The sequence below is a fragment of the Herpailurus yagouaroundi genome, unplaced genomic scaffold (genome assembly GCF_014898765.1).
Source record: "Herpailurus yagouaroundi ecotype Mexico unplaced genomic scaffold, PumYag 77, whole genome shotgun sequence".
Classification (NCBI taxonomy): Eukaryota; Metazoa; Chordata; class Mammalia; order Carnivora; family Felidae; genus Herpailurus; species Herpailurus yagouaroundi.
The window spans coordinates 55,677,507-55,696,814 of NW_024412388.1; the positions used below are offsets into that span (position 1 = coordinate 55,677,507).

Sequence of the window (19,308 nt, forward strand, 5' to 3'; positions counted from 1 at the left end):
ATTGTAAGAATATAGTACATAATACATATAATATAAAAATGTGTGTTAACTGACTTTATGCTATAAGTAAGGCTTCCGGTCAATGGTAGTTTATTTGTAGTTAATTTGGGGGGAATCAAAAGTTATACTTGGAGTTTCGACTGTGCCAGGGTCATCACCCCTAAGCCCTGCCTTGTTCAAGGGTCAACCGTACTTACCATATGAACCCACTTATATGATATACCAAAACAGTCAATCTCTGGTGAGAAAAGTCAGGTTAATACCTGTTTATGGGGGGTAAGGTTTAACTGAAAAATAGCACAAGGGAAATCTTAGGGTTTGTAATTTATTCTACAAAATGGGAAGATACTGAAGGTTTTTTAAGAGTTAAATGCCATGTTCAAACTTGTGTATGGGATACATCAGCACACCAGGATAGTAAAGTGGAAAGAGAATTGGAATGAGATCAGGCCTTGGTTGAATGCCTAGCTTTGTCATAGACTCTAAACTTAGAAACTTTCTGTACTCTTCATCTTCTTCATTCAAAAATTAAAGGGTTGAATTCATCTCTAAAATCTTTCAAAATATTCTGTGAACATATGAGATGGGATTTGTAGCAATAAGAACAGGAAGAATGCCCCTGTAATAAAATTAGGGATAGGTAATAAGCACCAGAACCTGGAAAGTGTCAATGGCAATGGAAAGGGGGTTAAATATGAGAAAACAATTCAGTACAAGGGCAAGGAAGAGAAAAGAGCCATGGAAGCTTTTGTAGATTTTAATCTAAGGGATGACCTCTTTTTTGTGCGCTCTGTAGTTTGAATTCCACTGTTATTTGGATGTTTAACGCTAAAAGGTATATAAATATGTCTTTTGATAAGTGATGATCCAGTCTGGAGGTTACATTTAAAAATGATAATGTCATTCAATTTTTTTGATTATTTGAGCTTGTCTAAATGTGATTTTTAAAAATACCTTTTAAAATAGGAAGCTGACGATAAGCTGCAAGTTTTGGTTGAAATATATTTTCCATTATAACTCGTTCCATAAAAAATAAATCCTGATGAAACTTGTCAGATTTCAATATTGTCTCTGAGTGGTCTACTTCATCATCATGGACTTTAGTCAAAATTACATTTTCTATATCCATTAAAGAACTAGCTTCACTATCTGTAAAATACAAACATGATGCAAAGATAGAATAATTTAAGTAGTATTAGAAGATTCATGCAAAGGATTTTAAAATGACATTTTGTCATTACTGTTTGTTTTCCTCCAATATTCAACAACTTCAATAAACATTTATTGAATATCTTTTATCTACCAAGCACATGAAAAATATACACATATTATTTCATTTTGGAATTCTTAACCATTCAAAAATGCACTGTTTATCAGAAGATAAGCAATGATAACCTCATAGGTAATTTATATCTCTATACCTTGTTCTTCAAATTTAAACAAGATTATTAGTCTTCAGATGAAGGTCTGACTGGATTACTGTTTTATAGAAATACCATACGATTGTGTTAATTTTTTATTGATGCTACAACAAACTACCCAAAACTTAGTAGGTTAAAATCACACAAATTTATTATTTTAAGAGTTCAGTCAGTTAGAGGTCTGACCCAGGTCTCACTGGGATACAACCAAAAAGTTAAGAGGGTTATGTTTCTTTCTGGAGGCTCTAGAGAGACTTATCTTTTTCAGCTTCTACAAACCACCCAAAACCCTTCCTCCATCTTGAAAGACAACATCACTGCATCTCTCTGATCTTCTGTCATTACATCTCTCCATGACCACAGCGCAGAAAGGTCTCTACTTTTAAGTAGCCATATGATTAACTACTCTCTCATTCTACTAACAGAAACCACAACAAAGACTCTTGGCCACATTTCCCTTCATTCTTTCTGCCTCCTGACCAACTCTGGTACTTCTCTGTGTAGCTCACAGTGTAGAATGTTTCTTCCTCTTGAGATTTGTGAATATAACAAGCTATCATTTCAATGGCAATAGTGTCCTGATCTGTTGGCCTTGCCATGCCTAAATAATAATAAAGTTCGGGGCACCTGGGTGGCTCAGTCGGTTAAGCGGCCGACTTCAGCTCAGGTCACGATCTCGCGGTCCGTGGGTTCGAGCCCCGCGTCGGGCTCTGGGCTGATGGCTCAGAGCCTGGAGCCTGCTTCCGATTCTGTGTCTCCCTCTCTCTCTGACCCTCCCCCATTCATGCTCTGTCTCTCTCTGTCTCAAAAATAAATAAACGTTAAAAAAAATTAAAAATAATAATATAATAAAGTTCACATTTAAAAAAAAATATTGTCTATTGGGATGCCTGGGTGGCCCAGTTGGTTAAGCATCCAGCTCTTGATTTCAGCTCAGGTCATGACCTCATGGTTCATGGGTTTGAGCCCCATGTTGGGCCTTGCATTATCAGTGTAGATTCTCAATCTCTATTCTTCTCTTTCAGCCCCTCCCCTGCTCATGCTCTCTCTCTAAAATAAATAAACATTAAAAATATTTTTTAAATATTGTCTACAAGCCCAATTTAAATGTAAAGACACGGATAGATTAAAAAGATAGAATTAAAAAGATATGTTAACACTATCAAAAGAAGACAGAGTAGCTATATTTAATTTCAGACAAAGTAGACTGTAGAACAAGGAAAATTATCAGCAATAAAGTGAAGCATTGCACAATAATAAAGAAATCAATTCTCCAAGAAGACACAGCAAGCCTAATCATTTATGCAGCAAAAAATCAAGACTACAAATCTGTAAGGCAAAAACTAATAAAATTGCAAGGAGAATTAGCACATCCACTATTATAATTGGAAACTTTTAACACTTTTTAAACAGAATACACACTAATCTCAAGTTCACTTGGAATGCTCACCAAGATAGAACACATTCTGGGGCGCAAAGCACACCTAAACAAACTTAAAAGAATAGAAATAATAAAAAATGTGCTCTCAGACCACAGTGGAATTAAACTAGAATTTAATAACAGAAGGATAGTTGGATAATCCCAAAATATTTGGAAATTTAAAAAACATATATAAATAAAAAATAGGTCAAAGAAGTTCCAAATAAAATTTTAAATTTTTTAAATATTTGAACTAAATTAAAATAAAACTAAAACTTATCAAAACTTGTGAAATGCAGCAAAAAGAATGCTTGAGGGAAATTTATAGCATTGAATGCATATACTAAAAACAAAATCTAAAAATTAGTAATCTAAGCTTTCATCTCAGGGCACTAGAGTAAGGAGAGCAACATAAGCCTAAAGTAAGCAGGAAACAAATATATATATAAAATATATAATATATATTAAATATGTAATAAATATATATTAATATACATATTAAAGCATAAATCAATAAAATTGAAAACAGGAAATCATCAGAAACAATGAAATTAAAAGTTGTTTCTTTGAAAATATCGATAAAATTCATAATCATCAGCCAGGCTAAACAAGAAAAAAAATAAAACATCTAAATTGTCAGTATGAGCAACAGCAAAGGTGTCATCACTACTGATCCCATAGCCCAAAAGAATAATAAATACTGTGAATAACTCTTATGTCCACAGATTTGATAACTTAGACGAAACGGAGCAATTCCTTGAAAGACATAAACTGCCAAAACTTACACAAAGAGAAATAGGTAATCTGAATAGGCCTCTATCTGTAAAGAAATTGAATAATTAATAACTTTTCTAAATAGAAAGCATCAGGCCCAGATGGTTTTACTGGTGAATTACAGTAAACATTTAAGGATGTTTATACAATCAGAAAATAAGTAGAGAGAACACTTCCCAATTCACTTTGTTAGACTGACATTACTCTAATATGAATACCAGATGAAAACATTACAAGAAAAGGAGAATTACAGAAAAATATTGTTTATGAAAGCAACACAAAGATCCTCCAACAAAATATTAGCAAATCAAATCTAATAGTGTACAAGAAGACTTATATGACGAAGTGGGGTTTGTTCCAGGTATGCAAAGCTAGTGCAACCAACTAGTAAAAACCAATCAATATAATTCACCAGATCCACAAGCTAAAGAAGAAAAATCACATTTGATTCAGAAAAATCTTTTGACAAAATTCAGCAGTCATTTATGATTAAAAAAAAAAAAACCCAGGAGAATAAGAACAGATATGAATTTCCTCAACTTGATTTTTAAAAAACCTGTGAAAAACCTATAACGAACATCATATTTAATGGTGAAAACCCAAAAATTTCCCCACTAAGGTAAGAAACAAGGCTAGGATATTCCTTATCATCACCTTTATCCAACATCATACTAGAAGTCCTAGTCCTACAATAAGTCAGGGAAGAGAAATAAAAATTATACAAATTTGAAAGGAAAAAAAACACTTTGTAGATGACACGAATGTTTGTGTAGAAAATCCCCATAAATTGTGAAAAAATATAAAATTCTCCAATTATAATAAAAATTAGAGCAAGGTTGCAGTAAACACCATTAATATACAAAAATCAATGGCTTACCATTAAACCAGTGATGAACAACTGAGAACTGAAATAGGGGCACTTGGGTGGCTCAGTCAGTTAGGTGTCCGATTCTTGGTTTCAGCTCAGGTCATGATCTCACAGTTCATGAATTCAAACCCCACATCAGCCTCTGTGCTGACAGTGTGGAGTCTGCCTGGGATTCTCTCTCTCCCCCTCTCTCTCTGCCCCTCTTACATGCTCTCTCTCTCTCTCTCTCAATCAATCAATCAATAAACTTACAAAAAAGAAAATTGAAATAAAAACCATAATACTATTTATATTGGCACTAAAAAGTTAAATGCTTAAGTTATAAATCTAACAAAATACATACAAAATCTACATGAGGAAATTACAAAACTCTGATGAAAGAAATCAAAGAAGATCCAAACAAATTTTCAAGGATAGGAAGTCTCCATATTGTTAAAATGCCAATGTTTTATAATTTGATCTATAGCTTCAGTGCAATCCTAGTCAAAAAATCCCACCAAGTTATTTTATTGACATTGACAAACTGATTCTCAAGTTTGTTTGTTTTTTTTTTTTAATTTTTTTTTTTCAACGTTTATTTATTTTTGGGACAGAGAGAGACAGAGCATGAACGGGGGAGGGGCAGAGAGAGAGGGAGACACAGAATCGGAAACAGGCTCCAGGCTCTGAGCCATCAGCCCAGAGCCTGACGCGGGGCTCGAACTCACGGACCGCGAGATCGTGACCTGGCTGAAGTCGGACGCTTAACCGACTGCGCCACCCAGGCGCCCCCTGATTCTCAAGTTTTTATGGAGAGGCAAAAGAACAAGAATAGCTAACACGATGCTGAAGAAGAATAAGACTGACAGTACCCAATTTTAAGAATTACTATAGAACTACAGTTAATCAAGACAATGGGATATTGGTGAAAGAATAGATAAATTGATCAGTGTAACAGAATAGAGCTCAGAAACAGACCCACACAAATACATTCAACAGATATTTGACAAAGGAGCAAGAAAACTCAAGGGAGTCTTCAACAAATGAACAATTGGTCATCCATATGTTTAAAAAATGTAAACACAGAATTTATGCCTTTCACAAAAAATAACTGAAATGAACCTCAATATAAAATACAAAACTAGGGGCGCCTGGGTGGCTCAGTCGGTTGGGCGTCCGACTTCAGCTCAGGTCATGATCTCATGGTCCGTGAGTTGGAGCCCCGTGTCGGGCTCTGTGCTGACTGCTCAGAGCCTGGAGCCTGTTTCGGATTCTGTGTCTCCCTCTCTCTCTGACCCTCCCCCATTCATGCTCTGTCTCTCTCTGTCTCAAAAATAAATAAACGTTAAAAAAATAAATAAAATAAAATACAAAACTATACATTTTTCTGAGACAATATAGAAAACCCAGGTGACCTTGGGTTTGGTGATAAATCTTTGGAAGCAATACCAAAAGCACAATTTGAAAAAGAAAAAAAAATGTTAAATTGAACTTTATTAAATTAAAGGATTAAATATGAAGGATCAAGAAAATGAAGAGACAAGCCTCAAAATGGGAGAAAATTTTGCAGAATACTTACCTGATAAAGGACTTAATTTGTCATAATTCATAAAATACAACAATAAGAAACAGTCCCATTTAAAAAATAACATAAAATTCAATTAGACCCTTCACCAAAGAAGATATAAATCTACCAATAAATATATGAAAAACTGTTCAACATCACATGTCATTAGGGAATTGCAAATTAAAGCAATAATGAGATGGGGCGCCCAGGTGGCTCAGTCAGTTAAGTCTCTGACTCTTGATTTTCGCTCATGTTATGATCCCACCATTAGTGAGACTGAGCCCCATGTTAGGCTCTGCACTATTAGTACAGTGCCTGCTTGGGATTCTCTCTCTCCCTCTGTCTCTGCCTCTCCTCTACTGGTATGCTCTCTCTCTCTCTTTCTCTCTCTCAAAATAAATAAATAAACATTAAAAGAAACAATAATGAGATACCACTACACATCTATTAGAACAGCTAAAAAGTTTTAAAAATAAATAGTATCAGGGGCACCTGGGTGGCTCAGTCAGTGAAGTGTCCAACTTTGGCTCAGGTCATGATCTTATGGTTCATGGGTTTGAGCCCCACATTGGGCTCTGTGCTGATAGCTCAGAGCCTGGAGCCTGCTTCCGATTCTGTGTCTCCCTCTCTCTGCCCCTCCCCTGTTCATTCTCTCTCTCTCTCTCTCTCTCTCTCTCTCAAAAATAAACATATAAAGAATTTTTTTTAAAGTAAACAGTATCAAATACTGATAAAATGAGGAGCAACAGAAGCATTCACTTGCGTTGCTGGTGGTAATACAAAATGGTACAACCGCTTTGGAAAACAGTTTCATAGTTTCTTAAGAGTCTTAAGCATACCCTTACTATATGACCCAGCAACCATACTCCTAGGTATTTACCCAAATGAGGTGAAAAGTTATGTCCACACAAAAACCTACACAGGAATGTTCATAGCAGCTTTGTTCACAGTCACCAAAAACTAGAAGCAACAAAGAAATCCTTCAATAAATAAATAAATACATTGTGGTACATCCATATAATTTAATATTTTCTAGTGAAAAATAAATGAGCTGTCAAGTCATGAGTCGGCACACAGGAACCTTAAATGTATATTGTTTAGTGAAAGAAGCTAGTGTGAAAAAGCTACATATTGTATGATTGCAACTATATGACATATTGGAAAAGACAAAACTATAGACAAAATAAAAAGATCAGCGATGGTCAGAGGAATGGAGTGAGAAGGAATGATGAGTAGGTGGAGCACAGGGGATATTTAGGTCAATGAAATTATTCTATATGAAACTGTAATGACCAATACATATTGCATTTGACAAAACTCATAGAACTGTACAACACAAGGAGTGAACCTTGATGTAAATTATGGATTTCAGTTAATAATAATGTACCAATATTGATTCATCAATTGTAACAAACATACCACACTATTGCCAGATGTTAGGAATAGGGGAAACTGCACCAAGGGCTGGGGGAGGGATGAAGGAAGAAATTAGAAGGATCTCTCAGTACTCTCTACTCAATTTTTCTCTAACTCTAAACCTGTGCTTCAAATGTCTATTACGTTTTCAAAATCTAAAGCTCTCTTAAAAAAAAAAAATGGGGCGCCTTGCTTCAGCTCAGGTCATGATCTGGCAGTCCATGAGTTCGAGCCCCACATCGGGGCTCTGTGCTGACAGCTCAGAGCCTGGAACCTGCTTCAGATTCTGTGTCACCCTCTCTCTCTGCCCCTCTTCTGCTCATGCTCTGTCTCTCTCTCTCTCTCTCTCTCAAAAATAAACATTAAAAAAAAAATTTTTTTTTTAAGTTTTTTTAATGCTTATTTATTTTTGAGACAGAGAGAGACAGAGCATGAACGGGGGAGGGTCAGAGAGAGGGAGACACAGAATTTGAAACAGGCTCCAGGCTCCGAGCTGTCAGCACAGAGCCTGACGCGGGGCTCGAACTCAGAGTGCGAGATAGCGACCTGAGCCGAAGTCGGCTGCTCAACCGACTGAGCCACCCAGGTGCCCCCCAAAAAAATTTTTTTTAAAGAGCCCATGAGAGAAAATAATTTCTCCTTGTGAACTGAGCTAGGGTCTTACACATTCAAAAATGAAAATCATGGCCCTTTTTCCCTCAAACATAATGGCTAACATACAACCTGTACATTCAAAGTTTAAATAGAATAGAAACACTTCTTAAACCAAATATGGGCCATATTTAACTTTTTTTCTATGTATTTGCATTATAAAACCTCAGAGGCAAAAGGGACTTTAGAGGTGATCTAATAATGCTACGAGTTTTTATCTGACTCTCCTTTACACACTCAATAAATCCGATCATTTACCTCTGCTGCCTTTTTCTATTTTTTATTTTTTCCCTTTTCCTACTTATGGTCTCCCCTATCCCCTTAATTGGCCATAATGCTAAACTAGAGTATACTTTTATTTTGTATTATAGTTCTTGAATATGGTTCTATTATTCCTTTTTGCTTTTTAAAACACACCCATATACACAAGAAATAAAAGACCCACAAATTGGGACATTTTTCTTTTAGGACCTTCCACTTACACTTTTTTGTGTGTGTCAATGGCCTTAATAGAGGTGGAGTACATATATCCAATTTTGAAGTCCCAATGTAATTTTTCAGCCTAAGATTGATGTTTTTCTTAGCAATTTTTCGTAGGAAAAATTTTAGCTTCTAAAAGCAAAACTACTATATGGACATTAACATTTAAGCAACAAACAACGTTTCTTTAGTGCTAACTAATAATTCATTCTTCCCCCTCATTGTTCTCTGGGAAAATAAACTGGTCTTCATTGTAAACAACTTTCAGTAAAACATGGCTATAGTCTACATGACTATATAATTTAAATATAATTTTAGGGGCGCCTGGGTGGCGCAGTCGGTTGAGCGTCCGACTTCAGCCAGGTCACGATCTCGCGGTCCGTGAGTTCGAGCCCCGCGTCAGGCTCTGGGCTGATGGCTCGGAGCCTGGAGCCTGTTTCCGATTCTGTGTCTCCCTCTCTCTCTGCCCCTTCCCCATTCATGCTCTGTCTCTCTCTGTCCCAAAAATAAAAAAAATAAAATAAAATAAAATAAATAAATATAATTTTAAAAACCAAAAGAATATTGGTGACATATTTAACATATGTCATAACATATATGAAAGAGAGCTTAAGAGCGAGTAAGCAACAGAGAAAGATAGACTCTTTGAAGCTCTTGACAGGTATCCAAGAAAAATTAAATTTTTCAATTCAGAGTCCAAGATGATGTGAAAGACTAACAATGCTATTTCTGAATAAAAGTTGTATTTTTCACGTTTCACCAGAAATGAAGTATTGTGACTGCCAAGAAAGAATTTACTTACAATGACGTGTGAAGACGTCGCTTTTTAAAAACTGAGATAGTGCTTGCTGAGGCAGCATGTACAGTAATGTTAGAATGATACAGAGAAGACTAGCATCTTGTGCAAAGATGACACACACATTCGCGACACATCCCATTAAAAAAAAAAAAAAAACTGAAATAAATGAAACCTTACCTTTTTCTGTAGTACTCCCCGGCACTCTTTGCTCTCGATCTTTAGAAGGTACATTTGCTTTACCACATGAATCAAGAATAGATTGTTTTGCTGGTAAAGATGAAAGCTCCATAGCAATATAAGAATCATACAAATCCCAAGCAGTGGACATTATACCTAAGTAAAGAGATAGGTAAAAATTAGTTTCAACCAAGTTCTAATAGTTTAGGTTATACACAACTAGTTATAGAAAAATCTCTCCGTGTTTTAATGATAACTCCAAGTTGTCCTCACCATCCTTTTTGATACCCTCTCCCCTCTCCTTTCTCCCTTCCATCCCAAGCTGATGCAGCAGAATCCCATCAGTCTGTCGCTATAGGTCTTGCTTAATATGGACCTGGACAACCGTGTCATAATAAGCATTTAGCATTCTTTCACTTCTGGTTAATATGTTTATATTCTGTAGAGCTTTTAATTTGTAATAATATAATCTCATTTTTAGCACATAACATCTCCTATATACTTAATGTGAAAAGATTATACTTGCTGGGAAAATGTAGATTCTGTTCTCAAGAAATTTGTAAGGTAGTAGGGTTATTATCTTCTCTTTCAAAAATTTGTGTTTACATTATATGTGTTCATTTGAGCAAATATAACAACAGTCTCCAAGCAAAAATTGGCAATATTATTTATCTCCAAATAAAAAAAAGAATTCCAACCTTTCATTATTGATATAACAAAGAAAGGCTCATGTAGCAATTACTTTATCAGTGACCATATTCCTAAGGCTAAACTTGCTAAATTTTTAAAGTCCAGTGATTTACTAAAGAATTATTTTCCCTAAAAAATCAAAACAAGATCTGTATATAATAAATGCAACCACCTCATTGTTAAAACTTTTATGTTCATGATACAAAATGAAGGAGCTCTGGTATTTCAAAATGTTTTCAATCAGCAAGAATATTAACTCACATTTCATAGTAACATTTCTATTTTATTAAACCTAGTTATATTTAACAAAGTTATACACAGAATACCTAGCTTATTTCGCTAATTGAAAAGGGTACAATTTCCATGTTCATAAAGTAAAATACCATAGGAGGTAATTGTGTCTTTCTATGTTGAACTACTTAAACTTTTTTCTTCCTTTAACTGAAATTTTAGTAATTTGAGTAAATAGGAATATACTGTTATGTGATCACTAATAATTGCTACATAAATAAAGGTACATGTTATAAATTACATGAGCAATATAAAATGTTATGGTGATTTAAAGTTTTTTCTTATTTGAGAATAACAAATAACATGGGTAATTTTAGTTTGGGTACCATCATGACATTTGTACATTTGAATAAATTAACCTAAGAAATAAAAAAAATCTCAAACCACATGCCATAATAACATGTACAAAATAAAACATTACAAAATAATGAATGTTTTTTTGTTTTTTGTTTGTTTAAGTTTTTATTTAAACTCAAGATAGTTAACATACAGTGTAATATTAGCTTCAGGTATACAATTTAGTAATTCAACACTTCCCTGCAACACCTTGTGCTCATCACAAAAGGTGCATTCTTTAATCCCCAACCTTAATCACCTACTTAACCCATCCCCTACCCAACTCCCCTCTGATGACAATCAGTTTGCTCTCTACAGTTAAGAGTCTGTTTCTTGAAGAAAAAGAAAAAAAAGCATGATTGTGACTTCCCAATTTTATACTGTTTTTTATACTAAAGAAAGTTTTAACTAATATCAGAAAAAAAGCATTCCCAACTATATCTGTGTTTTGAGCGTTTCTGAGTCCAGAATATGCTGAAACGGTTTTTACCCATTTTAAAATATTGTTTCTATTAGTTTAACTCAGACTATAAAAGAATAGCAATTAGCCATATAACATTTGCAGAAAAATAATTTTATATTTTAGCTGAGTAAAAAGATATGCTTACTGTGAAAAAAGAAAAGAAAAATATGACATATTTCCATCACCCAAAGATAATAACTGCTAACATTTTGGTCTATGTACTTCCAGAGTCACATATGAACAAATAGATATGTGTATTTTTTATAATAGAAATGAGCTCTTATCATGCTTTTTAAAAAAATTTTTTTAGAGAGAGAATGCATGTGCAAGTGGGTGGAGAGGGGCAGAGGGAAAGAAAGAATCTTAAGCAGGCTCCATATTCAGTGCAGAGCCTGACCTGGGTCTCAATCCCACGACTCCAGGATCATGACCTGAGCCAAAATGAAGAATGGGATACTCAACTGACTGAGCCACCCAAGAGCCCCTACACATGTTTTTATAAAAGACATTATTGTAGTATAATATCCACAGAAAACAAGCTGTTTTTATGAAATCTGCAAAGATTTATTGAATTATACACTTATTGAATTATCTATTTATTCGAAATGCCACTTTTATAATAAACTACTATATGTATATTGTCAGGTGGAAACTTTTCCTTCACTCTCTGTGAATCTTTACAGAGGGAACTTCAGCTAAATTAACACCTTGACCTCATTATAACCCTCACTCGCTCACTGCGGAGAAAAGGGACTAATCCTATAGGACAGTTTAGAAGGCATTGTGCTTAGCCACTGCCAGATTCTTTTGTTAGGTCTGTTCAATGGCAGAAAGCATGCTTCCTGGTCTGGTCTCACCCCTAAAAAAGAAGGTCTGTGCTGGTCTAGCTGTGTTAATTACTACTGGTAAGATCTATTCTGAAAGGAAGAAATGCCAATTCCACTTAGCTGCAGATTTAAGACTACATTTTTTCAATTAACTTTATCAGTAATAAAGCTAATATTTGACTTCCATCTCTCTGACTCCCAAATCTCTTTCAATGTCATCCCAAATCAGGCAAGGAAGACATATTCTTTTCTTACTGATCCATAAGACTTTAATATTTAATTGGTCTGCACTGAAACTTTTGAATATGGACTATCTCTCATTATTTTTAACTAAACTTTTCTATGAAATACTATCATTCATAGAAGAGTGTATAACACTTATATGTGTAAAGAATTACTACCATGTACTCACCAGCCAGGATAAGAAATAGAACATCTCCAGGTGATTAGAAGCCTCCTAGACACTCTTCTATCATAGCCCACCTCCTAGCTACCTCAAACAGAAGCACATCCACTTTTCCTAACTTTTGGAATGGTCATACTCTTGCTTTGCTTTAAAAGGTTTCTCTCCTGTGGTAGATGCTGTTAGTGTCCTGCCCGTATCTGTTATGCATTACCTCTTACTGGTCAATCTCCAACTGCCAGCATCTATATTGTTTTGCTTGGGGCCATCTTTGACCACTAGGGCCACTTTGATGTGCACAAATCAGGCCAGAAGTACCAAGGAACTAACAAGCCCATCAGCCTTCAACAAATGGTTTAGAAAGTTGGAGCATGATAAGATAACTCTGGCTCCCAGATTCTCTAGCAGTATTGAACTTGTTACCCAAAGAGGTAATTTGTTAGATCACATAACCTTTGTTGGCTGCCTACCCTTTCTTGTTTCACTTACTCCCCTACCAGTGTTTCTTAGGATTACCTCCAAAATAAACTATGTGCACTCAGATTCTTTCTGCAGAGCTTTCTTCTTAGAAAACCTCAGGTAAGGCTCTCTGATATATGTATACCTACACAATATATACTCTAGTTTTAAAAACTGAATAGCAAACACTATCACAGATGAATAAAAAGAGAACAAAATCACTACTATTAGAGGAGGACTACTAAAGGAGGACTCTCAGGAGAAGATCATCAGAACAGTCTGGGTCACATTCTGACTTCAGCTTCCCTGAGAGTTTACAAGAGCCACTTATGAAGAAATCACATGGTGAGATCATGAATGTGTCCTTGGAAACACAGAACTTAATCTTCAGAGGGCACCTGACAAGCTGGGCATCGAATATCCAATGAAAGTATGGTTAGGTAAGTGGGATGTTCTATATTTTCTTTTCATCATGTCTTTTCTGCAGCAGTCAGGGTAAAACAGAACATGTCAGGGCAGGGAAGGATTTCTAAGAATGTGTCTATTTCATTTAGCTATTTAATTTATTGGCATACAAATGTTCACTTTTTTTAATAATCTATTTTATTTCTGTAAGGTCCTCACTTCCACTTTTCATTTTAGTAATTTGAATCTTCCCTTATTTTTCTTTAGTCAATCTGACTAAAGTTTTGCCAGTTTTGTTGATCTTTTCAAAGTACCAACTTTTAGTTTCATTAGTTTTTCTCTATGTCCACTCTAATCTTTAGTATTTCCTTCCTTATGCTGGCTTTTGGTTTAGTTTTATCTTATCTCATTCTTAATGTGTAAAGTTAGATTATTGATTTGAGACTTTTATTATTTTTTTTATTGAAGTATAGTTGACACATAATGTTACATTAGTTTCAGGTGGGGATCTTCTTTTTTAAATGTATCTGCAGCTGTAAATTTCTCTCTAAGCACTACTTTCACTATATAAGTTTTGTTATGTTTTATTTTCATTTTCATTCATCTCATCTCAAAATATTTTCTAATTTCCCTTGTGCTTTCATCTCTGATGCACTGGTTGCTTAAAAGTGTGTTGTTTGGGGTGCCTGGATGGCTCAGTTGGTTAAGTGTCCCACTTCGGTTCAGGTCACGATCTTGTGATTTGTGAGTTTGAGCCCCGCATCCGGCTCTGTGCTGAGAGCTTAGAGCTTGGGGCCTGCTTCAGATTCTGTGTCTTCCTCTCTCTCTGCCCCTCCCCTCTCCCCCCCCCTTTCTCTCTCAAAAATAAACATTAAAAAAATCATTTAAAAGTGTGTTGTTTAATTTCTAAATATTTTTAAATTTCCCAGTTTTCCTTTTGTTATAGGGTTTTAATGTCATTAAGTGTGGTCAGAAAAGATATTGACTTAAAAATTTTTATTACCTCTTGTTTATTACCTAACATAATGGTGTATCTTGGGAGAGTTTTCCATGTGAACTTGAGAAAAAAAATGTGTTTTCTGATGTTTGGGGATGGTGTATATGTCTGTTATGCCTAGTTTATATTATTATTCAAGTCCTCTATTTTCTTTCTCATTGATAATCTCTCTGGTTGTTCTGCCCATTATTGAAAGTGGGGTACTAAAGTCCCAACTCTTATTGTAGAACTTCCTATTTTCTCCCTTCAATCCTATCAATTTTTGCTTCATATAGTTGGAGGCTCTCTTGTTGAGTACATATGGGTTTATAATTGTTATATCTTGTTTATGGATTGAATTTTTTATCAGTATATAATGCTGCTTGGCTCCTGTAATAATTTTATATAAAGTCTACTATGTCTGATATTAGTAAAGCCCTCTCAGCTTTTTTTGGTTGCTATTTACATCCTTTCACCTTACATATTTTTGTCTGTGGCTCTAAAGTGAGTCTCTTATTAGACAGCATATACTTGGATCATGTTTGGTTTTTGTTTTTTAACCCATCCTACCAATATCTGCCTTTTAATTGGAGAATTTAATCTACTTATTTAAAACAATTACTATTCAGGAAGGATTTCTTCCATTTTTGTCTTCTTTATGTCTTATGTGTTTGTTCCTCAATTCTTTCATTACTGCCTTCTTTTGTGTTTACTTGATTTTTTAATGGTGTTCTGCTTTGATTCCTATCTAATTTTCTTTTTTGTAATTTTTGAGTTATTTTCTTGGTGGTTGCCTTGCAGATTACAATTAATTTCTTAAAATTTTAACCATCTATTTTGAATTAATACTACCTTACTTCAATAGTATACAAGAACTCCTATACAGCTCCATCACACCCACTTTGTGTTGATGTTGTCACAAATTACATCTTTATATACTGTGTGTCCATTTGTATAGTTTTATAATTATTGTTTTATGCATTTATTTTAAATTATATTGCAAAAATAGTGGAGATACAAACCAAAATTATAATGCTGACTTTTGTATTTACCTATGTAGTTACCTTTCCAGTGCTCTTCATTTCTTCATATGACTTCAAGTTATTGTCTGGTGTCCTTTCATTTCTGCCTGAAGGAGTCCCTTTAGCATTTCTTATAAGGCAATTCTACTAATGCTAAATTGTCTTGGCTTTTGTTATCTGGGAATGTCTTATTGTCTCCTTCATGGGAAAGTATTTAATCTTAATTATTTAATTTCTCCCTCATGAGGATTATTTGAAGGATATAGAATTCTTGGTTGACAGTTTTCTCTTTCATCTCTTTAAGTATGGCATCCCACTGACTTCTGAACTCCATGGTTTCTGAGAAATTGGGTGTAATCTTATTGAGGATCCCTTGTACATGAAAAGAGTCACTTTTTTTTTTTTTTGCTGTTTTCAAGATTCTCTTTCAACACTTAATTATAATGTGTCTGAATGTGGATCTCTTTGTTTATCTTTTTGGGAGTTTGCTGAGCTTCTCAGATACGCAGATTCATGACTTTTATCAAATTTGGGAAGTTTTTTGGCCATTATTTCTTCAAATATTTTGTGTTCCCCTTATCTCTTTTTTCTCCTATCATTCTGAAATTCCCTTTCTGTGTATATTGGTATGCTTGGTGGAGCCCCATAGGTCCTTCAGGCTGTGTTCAGTTTTCTTTATTCTTTTTCTTTCTTCTCCTCAGACTAGATCATTTCAATTGACATGTCTTTAAGAATTGCAGATTCTTTCTTCTGCCTGCTCAAATCTGCCACGGATAACTCTAGTATTTCCATTTCAGTTATTGTACTTTTAATCTCCAGAATTTATGTTTGGTTTCTTTTTATAATTCCTGTCCCTTTATTCATATTCTTTTTTTTTCCATACACCATTCTTGTTTGCTTTAGCTCTTTGCCCATAGTTTCCTTTAGCTTTATCAGAACGTTTGATACAATTGATCTAAAGTCTTTGGCTAATAAATACAATGTCTGTACTTCCACAGGGAGAGTTTCAGTTAATTTATTCTTCAAATGGGCCATATTTTCTTATTTCTTTCTATCCTTTGTAATTTTTTTTGAGAACTGAACACTTTGAATATAATAATGTGGTAACTCTGGAAATCAGATTCTTCTTGCTCCTTGGAGTTTGTTTTTGTAGTTTGCTGTGAGTACTTGTTGTTTGTTTGCTTAGTGATGTTTCTAAACTATTTTTATAAAGTCTGTATTCTTTGTCATGTATCATCGCAGAAGCTTTTGGTCAGCAAGTGTCATGACAGAGATCTCCTTGAATACCTGAATTCCTCCACCCTCCCCGACCAGTCCATCAGAAAAAAACAAGACAGAAAAGAAAAAGAAAAGAAACAGACAAACAACGGATAAAAAACCTCTCTGGGTCTTTGTAGAGTGGGTCAATGTTAAGGTATTCCTTTAATGCTTAACCAGGCTGTTTACATCTATGCCTTAGCCTTCACTTCCTGCCTGTACTAAGCCTGAGATCAGCCAGAGGGGAAAGCTTAGGATGTTTTCAAGTCTTTCCTGAGCTTGCATCTTGTCCTAGGCATGCACATGACTTTCTAAATTTCCCTATATATACAAGCCTTTTTTAATATCTTAATTTCCCAAAGATCTCCCTCCCTAGTGTTTTCTCTCAGGCTTACAGTGTGTTTCTTGTTTGACTCCATTGTATTCTTTTGCCTCTAAGAGAGATGAGCTGTTCATTTACTTTGCAATATTTGTTGAGAATGCAATATGCACAGCTGCTTTACCACCTGTGTGTCCTGAGTTAAAAAACAAAACAAAACAAAACAAAACAAAAACAAGTGCTCTGGGTCAGTCCTTCAGGTATTCCCAGGCAGGTTAAAACAAAGAAGCCAAATCCTTTGAGAGTAAGGTCTGCTCTGCTTCTCTGCAACCAGAGGCCAGGGTCTCAAACTGGGAAGGCAGGCTGTTGCCTTTAAGACCATCACCACACTGAGAAGGGGAGTAGGGCAAGAGTGAGTAAGAATGCCACAAAACTTTCCTACTAATTATAAGTTACCCTTGGCTTGACTTAGCATTTGCTTAGAAGTTTTATTTTAATCTTATCAAAGAACTAGCTTATAATTTTGCTGAATAACAAAAGCCATTAAAATTAATAACTTTTACCTAATTACCTTTCTGGCCCTACCTCACAGAATTTTTAGCTATGCAGGGTTATGAATTTATGAACATTGAGAGACAGTAAGTGTAGTACAGAGCACAGGTTCTAGAACCAGACTGTCTAAGGGTATTACTGTGTGCCATACTAGCTGAGTGAAGTTGGTCAAGTTAGCTAACTTCTCTTTGCTTGTTTCTGCCTCCAAAAATGGAGAGTAACAATAGTACCTACCTCATTGTGTTGTTGTGAGAATTAAACCAGTTAATAAATTTGGAAGGCCTAGAATAGTGTCTGGCACATTTTAAATGTTATTAGTTATGGTTAAGCAATCAGTTTCTCTAAATGTTTCATAAACATTTGAAGAGTACAAAATTTTATAATAGAGTTTCTATAAATATCAAAATTATAATTATGTTATCGAAATCATCTATATTTATATTTATTACTCATTATTTGTCAAGTTCTAAAAGCTATAGATTACAGGACCTAGCTGCTATTGTGATTTGACCAAAGTATTTCTATCTTTACTTCATATATTTCAACATTTATTTGTTAACTGACAGACTCAAAGAATGTATATTAAAATATGTACTTTATCAAGCAGAATGAAATATAAATTACCTTTGTCTTCTTTTACGATTTTGTCACACTGAACATCTTTATTCTTTGGTGCTCCATTAATAGTCTGCATCATCCTTTCAGCATATAAATCATTGCCTAATCTATTTCTACAAAGGGTCTCATAATTCTTATTTCTCCACCTATAAAAAATAAAGTATATTCAACTCATTAATAAAAATTATTGCCATGGATATTATCTCTTTATATTATGCCTTCTCTTTAAAATTACTTTCTTTGGGGCGCCTGGGTGGCTCGGTCAGTTAAGCGTCCGACTTCGGCTCAGGTCATGATCTCACAGTCCGTGAGTTCGAGCCCCGCGTCGGGCTCTGTGCTGACAGCTCAGAGCCTGGAGCCTGTTTCAGATTCTGTGTCTCCCTCTCTCTGACCCTCCCCCGTTCATGCTCTGTCTCTCTCTGTCTCAAAAATAAATAAACGTTAAAAAAAATTAAAAATAAAATAAAATAAAATAAAATTACTTTCTTTAATGTGGATTTCACCAAATGTGAAGTGAGAGTTCAAAAAACTCCTTAGGAAAAGACTGCACTTGGAGCGCCTGGGTGGCTCAGTCGGTTAGCATCGACTTCAGCTCAGGTCACGATCTCGTGGTTCATGAGTTTGAGCCCCCGTCGGGCCCTGTGCTGACAGTCCAGAGCCTGGAGCCTGTTTCAGATTCTGTGTCTCCTTCTCTCTCTGCCCCTCCCCCCACATATGCTCTGTCCCTCTCTCTCAAAAATAAACATGACAAAGAAAAGAAAAGACTGCACTAAACTACCTCCAAAAGACTCTACTTACAATACCTCCCAGCATCGTTACTACTTTCAGTGCCCAACGACATACTGGCACTATCTTCACACAGTTTTTATGAACTCTGCTATAAACACTGAAAGCTATAAATTTCCTTCAGAGTACTACATTTGTGCCATCCTGTAGGTATGTGCTATTTTAATAATATTTACTTCTGAGTATTTCTTAAATTCCAATTATGATTTCTTCTTTGGTTCATAAGGAATTTAGAAAATGTGCTTTTTAACCTCCAAATGTGTATCTGAATGTGTGTCTGTGTTTTAATTGAGATTTATGTTATTAATTTTTAACTTAATTCTATTTGTGGTCAGAGAATTGAGTTTGTATG

At 35.0% G+C, this 19,308-nt stretch overlaps 1 protein-coding gene and 1 non-coding gene across 2 annotated transcripts in view; one reads left to right on the forward strand and one right to left on the reverse strand.

The window, feature by feature from the left end:
• The window catches only part of DNAI4 (dynein axonemal intermediate chain 4), an 81,914-nt gene that overhangs the window by 33,662 nt on the left and 28,944 nt on the right, over window positions 1-19,308 (reverse strand). The window contains 3 exon segments of the mRNA XM_040470567.1: window positions 955-1,149; window positions 9,553-9,708; window positions 18,177-18,316. Of these exon segments, the coding sequence (XP_040326501.1) occupies window positions 955-1,149; window positions 9,553-9,708; window positions 18,177-18,316 (491 nt within the window).
• LOC121027893 (U6 spliceosomal RNA) lies at window positions 9,418-9,520 on the forward strand. Its single transcript, XR_005788975.1, has one exon. It is a non-coding gene; the product is annotated as a U6 spliceosomal RNA (small nuclear RNA).